This window comes from Vipera ursinii (assembly GCF_947247035.1).
Source record: "Vipera ursinii genome assembly, chromosome: 2".
Taxonomy (NCBI): Eukaryota; Metazoa; Chordata; class Lepidosauria; order Squamata; family Viperidae; genus Vipera; species Vipera ursinii.
The window spans coordinates 60,452,554-60,461,447 of record NC_139513.1 but is presented as its reverse complement, the minus strand read 5'-3'; the positions used below and the strand labels follow the sequence as shown (position 1 = coordinate 60,461,447).

Sequence of the window (8,894 nt, the reverse complement as noted above, 5' to 3'; positions counted from 1 at the left end):
AAGCCAGAAAGCAATGAAGCTCAGAGAACACCAAGATCCCAACAGTTCAACTCTGAGCTACATGTATTCCTTATTATTGGAACAGAGTAAAATGGCAGCAGCTAGGCACAAATATTCTGGGTAAGCATAAGGGCAATCCAACATGAGCACAAACAGTGCTTGCAGTGTGAGATTAAAGTGAATAGGTCACTGGCTAAATAACACACAAACCAATAAGAACTAAAAAGTCACTATGATTATCCTTGCCCAGAAAGAGAAATTGGTTTTTAAATATATGAATTGAGAAACTGGTATATATATTTCTTTATTGAAGTTGTCTAAGGCAGGCAAACTTTCACTTCCTTAGACCAAAAACTACCATTCATCTTATTAGGATTCTGATACTCAACTCAACTGATTGGGCCATATTGACTTGAAGCTGAAGATGTGCCTTTAAGAACTGGCATACTTTGGTAAGAAACCATCTCCGAAAGCAACAAAGCATGGAATGCTCTTCGGTCACTGGGGGAGAATAACTTAAATGTAGTACATAAATAAACACACCAACACGAATTCTATACAAAACCTGAAATATTTTACTTTTAAAATTTTGATCTAAGTTTACTTAGATTTCATGGACTTGATACAAGAGCATTTGATATGAATTGGTAAATAAAACACTGTAATAGATAGCCACAATAAACTTTGTTAGAAATGTACATGTTGTGAAAATAATAATCATAAACATAAACATAATAATAATAATAAAACCAGCATGATGTCTGCGTTATATTATATAAATGCTTGACAATAACAGTATACTAGGGAAGCTTTAAAAAACTTGCTTAACTCTGGGGCCCTATTCAACTAACATTTTTGATGCCGAGAATTCAGACCCAGTCCCTCACCATAACTAGAAACGTCAGTTAATAAGGCCTCAGTTGTTTTCTATAGCTGTTTTATTTTTTTCCTCATGGACATCACATCCAGGTAATGTGTATATAAACAAAGCTCATAAGAAATGTACAAATATAAAAAGCTACAAACATTAATAAATTACATCATCACAAAACACAGAAACACTTCACAAGGTGCTAATAAAATAATTGTATCCCCTCGTAATACAAGAATTGAGACAAGGAGCTGGTATTATAAAGTCGAAGATTCTTCTTCATATTGTATCTTAAATAGATAATTTTGTACTATTATTTGATTCTGTATAAGGCTGCACAAGGTTTCACTTGTTTTTCAGGCAATGCCAAAATTAAAAAAGGGAGAAAAAGTAATTAAATCGAGGACAAAAACAGAGTATCTCTTTCAGAGTCAAGAACCTAAAATATACTCAGCAAAATACTCAGCAAAAAATTTGTATAAAGGTTAATGAACTATTCTATAGAAAGAAATTCTAAAGATACTTTGATCTTATAAAAAAGAAGGTACTTTAAAAAGCTATTTACAGGCTAGATTCTATGAAAAAATATGCTTTCAGACACGTATCTATAAATGAAAATCTGGAATTGCCTGAGAAACAAATGTAACGCCTTAAGGCTACAATCCTGTACATAGTACTCTATATGTGTGAGTAAGTTCCATGGAACACAACAGGTTTGATATCTGAGTAAACATGCATAGGATTGTGCTCTAAGTGTTTATATGCAGACAAGCTAGTTTAATGTAAAATATAATGCATTCTACACCAAACACTAAGAGAGTTCAGAAGCAATAAGTATCCAGTTAAACTGTCAATAAGCTTGGCTCTCATCTGGCCTGACCCTTGGGTGAGCACAACCTTTGTTCCTTCAGACAAGCATATCTGAAAGGAAGTGCTTGGATATGAATGTCAGAATATCTCTCTGATAGGGCTGCACATTCTTTCTACCTCATTACAGGGCTTGCAATGGAGGTTTATATAAACAGCTGATCTATTATATTACTAAATGGATCCATAAGCTCTAAAATGTTTATGTGTATTCCTTTCTGGGAAAAATAATTTCATTTGGGACAATTTTTTCTCCTGATATGCAGATCAAGGAAAGGGTTTGGTTATAGACCAGAAAATAAGCGTTTGGGGTCCCAGGACAAAAGCTTCTTTGCTTGGTTTGTTTACATGATCCAGGAATTAATCCATGATTCAGGGAACTGAAGGTGAAAAAAGAACCATTGTCTTCATCTGTTTCATCTCAGGATAACAGAAGTGATTTATGAGGTAAATCATCAATCATGAACTTAAGTGTGAACTGCGAGAGGGAGATCAAAAGTCCCTTCCAAAAAATAAGGAAAAAGATACTTGACTAAGGACGCTATTTTATAGGATGATGGTGATATGCCTGCCACCCACTCAGGTTGCATAAAGAAAATTGACACTTTGTCACTGGCATCTCTTTTCCTACATATTCTCCAATTTCACATGTTATCATTGCATTGTGAGCACCCAAGCACAAGCCACACTGCTATCATCAAATTAACGGCTGATTCCACCCTACCGTGAAATTAAATTAATGGGGATATAATTTCAAAACAGGGACGCGGTGGCTCAGTGGGTTAGGATGCTGAGCTTGTCAATCAGAAGGTCGGCAGTTTGGCGGGTTGAATCCCAAGTGCCGTGTAACAGAGTGAGCGCCTGTTACTCATCCCAGCTTCTGCCAACCTAGCAGTTCGAAAGCACGTAAAAATGCAAGTAGAAAAATAGGGACCACTACGGTGGGAAGGTAATAACAGCGTTCCGTGCACCTTTGGCATCTAGTCATGCCGGCCACATGACCACGGAGACGTCCTCGGACAAGCGCTGGCTCTTCGGCTTTGAAACAGAGATGAGCACCGGCCCCTAGAGTTGGAAACGACTAGCACGCATGTGGGGGGGAACCTTTACCTTTACCTAATTTCAAAACTGCAATGCTGAATAAAAAATATACGGACACAGGGGAAGAAATACTTCCAGTTTCCATGGTCATGTAAGCAAATTTTAGCAAGAACAGGTGAGAGAAAGAAAGAGAAAAAAATCATCATATTCAGGCTGGATGTAAACTAATCCATTAACCATGGTTTACAAAAGCACAATGGCTCTATTCACACATGTGAAACCAAAGCAAACAATGACGGTTTAAAATGATGGCCTCGTTCACACAACATACTAAGATATAGTAGAGTTGATTTGATTTTGCTTTAGCCCATGTAAGCTGAAAACCATGTTATCTAAGTAGAGGGACAAGAGTCAGTGTACTCAGTTTTGACTTTGAGATACTAATTGATTTGTAATGTTTTACTCAATTAAGCATAATTTAGCAGGGAGAGGAGGCTTGTTTCTGTTTGCTGATCTTTAATTCCTATCACTCATTGATATCCAATTATGAGAACACAGACATTGAGCATGGGAAATATACTATGGGGCCAAAGTTAAATCAATATATATAAGAAGGAGTGGGAGTGTTAAAAATTTATCAATGAAAAGAGATGCAAACCAACACCAACCAAAGCTAATAAAAAACCCTTTTGATTTCCAAAGAACTGCACCATTTCATCAATTACCTACATCCAAATCATTACCCAATGAAATTGGATTTGTAATCCATAATGTTTAAAAAAATCATCTTGCATTGCATGCAAAATAAATTAATTCATCCATAGTTCTTCGATGTCTGGTTATAGGGCAAGTTGTAGCAGTGCTGAAGTGCAATTTTAACTTCTCTTCTGAATAAAACATATTTATCACGAGCCAGATAAAAAAACTAGGTTATTTCTTTATGCATATTGTTTCATGCATGTATCCTCTCTCAAATAGTCATGGCATAATTTTTCCCCTTGTCTACAAGTCAGTTTGAGAAACTTTTTTAAAATTCTGCCTTTTCACCAGATACCTCTTTAAAATTGGTTCAGCGTTGATAAAAGCGTAACTGAAATGAATGTGCATACTCTTAAAAACAACGGCTTTTTCCTCACTTATAAACAAGTTAAAGGGATACTTTCCTAAAACTGGAATGATCCTCAGTGTCTTGGAGTATTAACTTTTTGCGTACTAGTCACTCTCAGCAATTTGAGAAAGGACATCTATATTAAAAAATATTTATAGCAGTATCTGTACAGGTTTTAACTGCTGAAAGTTAAAAAGAATTTATTAAAGTGGTGGCAAAAAGTTAACTGGTATTGTCCCTAAGATGTTGCACAATACTACTGGAGTCCTTCAAGAGTTGAAGAGCTAGTGTGACAGCTCAGGATATGCTGAGCTCTGATAGTCCCAATTATGACCAGATTTTAAAGGAGAAGTTTCCCATTCCGATGAATTTTCAAAATCTTCCCAAGCCTTTGTTTAGCTGTGGCCATGCCTTTTTTTGTACGTTTCCCTGGAAGTAATGGAAAAGAGACACAGTAAGCCACAAAACAATAGCAACAGCAACCAAAAGAAACTAGAAGACCAAGAAGGATGAAACAAATGCAACTGAAAATTGATTTATAAAACATTAAACTGCATTTCTCTTCAAAACAAAAGCATTTAACCAATACCCAGTTAAATGCTTTAAGCATCTCTACCTACCCCATAAGGCTGAGGATGAAGAAAATAGTTGCTTATAGCTACCTAATCAATTCAAAATTGAAGTAATATTTTAATTTGATAATTCCCAAATTCTCTATATTACTGCATTATTCTATGCATTGGAATAATAAGCACGTACATCACTAAATTACTGTAGCTCTAATTCATTTTTGCATGTACAAATGATCTGTCAGAAATGATGCGCCACAGAAGGAACTATTACTGTATCGTCCTCTGCACTAAGGTGGATGATATACAACATTTTTCTTCATCTGTTGAGAAAGAACTGCTTAGTTACTTCAGTTTTATCCTAATTTTGTTTATGAAACTGATTTATGAAACTGGTACTTTCAGATTAGTGCTTAGATTTTATAACAAGTAGTAAATGGTGTCATCTTCGAGTTTTTAAAAGTATTCTCTTTATGACATCTCCTGCCTGCTCCCTTCATTGCTGCTTCTTGAATTAGGCAAGGTTACAATTTGATCTATCTTGGAACCCATTTCCTAAGTGTTTCTGTGGATAATTTGATCCATTATATATTGTTTTGTTCATTCATGCCTCTCTCATAATAAAACAAATACTCCGTATGTGCCAAGATACTAGATGGTCAATTCAGGTTATAAACACAATTATTTTCAAATAAAAATGAGTACAATTTTTTTATCTGAACAGCTACAACTGGGTTTTGTGAATAAACTCTCAGTGACTTGTAAAGCCAAAGATTTATTTTGTATAGATTTTTCAGGATGAGTAAGAAATACAGAGACTGATTATTAATGTTTTATGTCAGTCAAAATCCATATGTATGCGATCATACTATTGAAAATACACTAAAGTCTTCTCCAAACTAATGCCGTCAAATATATTTGAACAGCAGATCTCAGAATTACTAGTCAAAGCAAAACAAAACAGAAAAGGAAGCATTTGATCATTAAGAGTAAATGTGGAAGATGGCTTCAAACTGGGCCTTCTCAGGTACTGTTACAGTATGAGGTTGAACCCAGGGCTTTTCCAAAGGCTGCCAGGATAAAGAATCCAGTATTAACAGAACCTCTATTTCTGAAAAATCCAGTTGTTATTCATCTAGTTCTTCAAAAGTGTTCCACATCTGTTCACCTTTCCAAACATATATGAACAAATGTCTGGAATATTTACAGCACCAGGAAAGAAAAACAACACAGACTCTGTGGAAGCCATCTGTTCCCCTTTTTTCAGCTGAAATATCCTTATGATTCCAAAGAACCAGATGCTCCTAGTTTATACTACCTGCATGGGTTTTTGGCATATTTCTTTACTGGGAGTACTGCAAGAAACTGAGATTTGCCAAATACTATATGTATGATAATTGCTGGGCAGCAACTAAATGACCTGAAAGCTATATTCAAAGTTTATGTACTTTGATTTTGGTTAGACCTTAAGACAGGGGTCCCCAATCCCTGGGCCACAGCCCACAACTGAGCTGTAGCTTATTTGAGTGGCTGGCCGGAGCAAATGCACAGCTCAACTTGCACGAGGGGTGAGCCGGCAAGCACTTGCGTGTCTGCACGGTGGCCTGCCTCTCGTGTAAGTCAAGCTGCACACTGGCCCACTGTTCATGCAAGTTGAACTGCGTGTGCAAGCAAGGGCTGAATGCACTCATGCCAGCCCACCACTCAAGCAGCCCAATTCCCCTCCCCCACCAGCCAGGCCACCAAGCTATGAAGGTTGGGACTACTGCCTTAAGAGATCCTTTTCTCTATATCCATATTTTACCCAATTCCACTGGGGGGAAAATTAAGTTAAATTTGCTTTGCCACTTCTAAGAATGAAAAATCTTTCAACTAGAAAAAAGTTACAAAATACAAAAAACTAAAAATCTTACAAGTATTATTTAATGAATATTTGAGGACAATTGTCTTAGCTCCCTTTGTAATTTCTATGGTACTACCTCTTCCTTTATTTTCTCTGTCGTTGTGTAAGAGAAGAGCAGGCTAAAGTAGAAGGCAGAGTTAAATGTGTCGTCAGTTTGAGGTCATTGCGTTGCCACAAGAGACTTAACTCCAGACTCCTGTGAATTCTGTTAAACTTCATTGAATGCCAATTTAGCTTTGATTAGATTCTTGTACTAAAAGTAGCAATAATAAACTCTTCTGTGCTTTGAACTCAATGAGTGCTCCTGATTATTTGCACCTGATACACTGAGTCTGCAAGGGAGTTGCCCTCATGAATAGCACTCAGCATGGCATGGAGACATCCTTAGTGAAGGTGAATGGATTAAATTATCTGAAGATAAGTACTAATTTTCAGACAAATGTGAAGAACATATTGGTATTATGATTCAAATTATTACTTGGAAGGTATCTGAATTGGAAAAGTAACATTTACAGCAAATACTAGGGTTTTAACATCATTATTAACCAAATTGAGTACTTGGGAATTTATTTTAGAAAATACAGAAAGCATTAATTGATGAAATTTTAATCAGTTTTTTTACATTTGAATTATATAAATTTGATTGAGTGAGCAGCTAATTTAAAATAAGGTGAAATCTTTTGAGATTCTCCCTTAGACTGATCAGAAGTGGTTTTAAAATCTTCAGATAAGTAGTGCATTTCAAAACAAACTACAACACTAAGGTGGAACATTTAGAGACTTAACTGCATTTGAAAAGCTTGTAACACAAAATTCAGAACACTTGAGTAAATTATTATGGAAAAGTGACTCAAAAATTAAACATGTCAAAGATTGTATAATTAAATGGATTCATAAGCTAAGTATGACAATTAATATGTAACAATGAGAATACTCACAAAAGATAAATATTTACAATATTACACTTTTATAATATATTTATTGGATAAAACAAAAATTCACTGTTAATTATTTATTCTGAGGACTCTTTATTATATCGCTTGGCACCGTTAATTACTGAATATGGATTTCATATTAACAATGGTTTTTAAGTGCTTCATTGATAGAAAAACATCTTTATATGCAGCATTAATCCAATGGTACTTTGAAAATTCTTATTCCATTTGATGTTGCTGTAAATTTCTTCTATTTTTTTCATGATTGTGCTTTGAAGTACTTATTAAATGAAATAAAAAAGGATAATAATGAAAGACATGTTGAAGTAAGCAACGATGGAGAATCTGACCACTTCTTACTTAGACCCATCTTTCTTGCAATTGCTGAAAATGAATGTGCCATTTGCTTCCATTTTGAGATGGAAGAATGGATGGATATGTGGATGGATATATGGAAGTTAGAAGTAAACACTAGAATAGGCAAACCTCTCTTGGGGAAAGGGGCCAGGAAATGATCCAATATAAATTCTACCTTTGCCCAAGTACATGACACAATCCCATTTATTTTGCCTATTTCTCCGCCACAATACAACGTTTGCCTAACCATGATTTTAGATGAGGAAGAAATATACACAGCTTTGACCTTCACACAGTTTATCACATACAACCATAATAAGAACATCTGAAGAATGGTTAAAAGTAACAGAAGCTCTCCCTCCAACTTGATTACATAAACATTACATAAAATACCCAACTCTTTATTTCCACTATTGGTGATCCAAGTGATGCTGCGGCTGCCCTCTCATGGTGCCTGGAGGCTGTTAGGGTCAGTATGGGGGAGAACAGGCTGAACCCTAGTAAGACCAAATGGCTTTGAGTACATGGGGCTCCAGGATCCAGGACTTTGTCATATTCGACTCTGGATGGGGTGGCACTGCCTCAGAAAAACCTGGTCTGCAACTTGTCGATATTCCTGGACTTGTGACTCCTATTCCAGGAACAGGTGGCAGTCATGGCTAGGGGAGCCTTCACAAATCTTTGTGTTGTGCACCAGTTGCGGCCTTTCTTGGATCAGGATTCCTTACGCTCAGAAGTTCAATCCCTGGTCTTCTCACGGCTGGCCTACTGTAATGCATTCTACATGGGGCTACCCTTGAAGAGCATTAACAGATCCCATCTGCCCCCTCCCCACTCCCCCCATACATCCTTGGTTTTAATATCTTTTTATGTTTTTAATTGTATGTTAGGTAAAGGTAAAGGTTCCCCCGCACATGCGTGCTAGCCGTTTCCAACTCTAGGGGCCGGTGCTCATCTCCCTTTCAAAGCCGAAGAGCCAGCGCTTGTCCGAGGACGTCTCCATGGTCATGTGGCCGGCATGACTAGATGCCAAAGGTGCACGGAACACTGTAACCTTCCCACCGTAGTGGTCCCTATTTTTCTACTTGCATTTTTATGTGCTTTCGAACTGCTAGGATGGCAGAAGCTGGGACGAGTAACAGGCGCTCACTCTGTTACGCGGCACTCGGGATTCGACCCGCCAAACTGCCGACCTTCTGATCGACAAGCTCAGCGTCCTAACCCACTGAGCCACCGCGTCCCT

General features: G+C 36.9%; 1 protein-coding gene across 1 annotated transcript in view; it reads right to left on the bottom strand.

The window, feature by feature from the left end:
- Positions 1–558: 558 nt before the first annotated feature.
- PHF2 (PHD finger protein 2) overlaps positions 559–8,894 on the bottom strand; it is a 148,939-nt gene continuing 140,603 nt past the window's right edge. Inside the window, exon 22 of the mRNA XM_083352228.1 lies at positions 559–4,316. Within this exon, the coding sequence (XP_083208354.1) occupies positions 4,228–4,316 (89 nt within the window). The 3' untranslated portion in view covers positions 559–4,227. The remainder of the gene's footprint in view (positions 4,317–8,894) is intronic.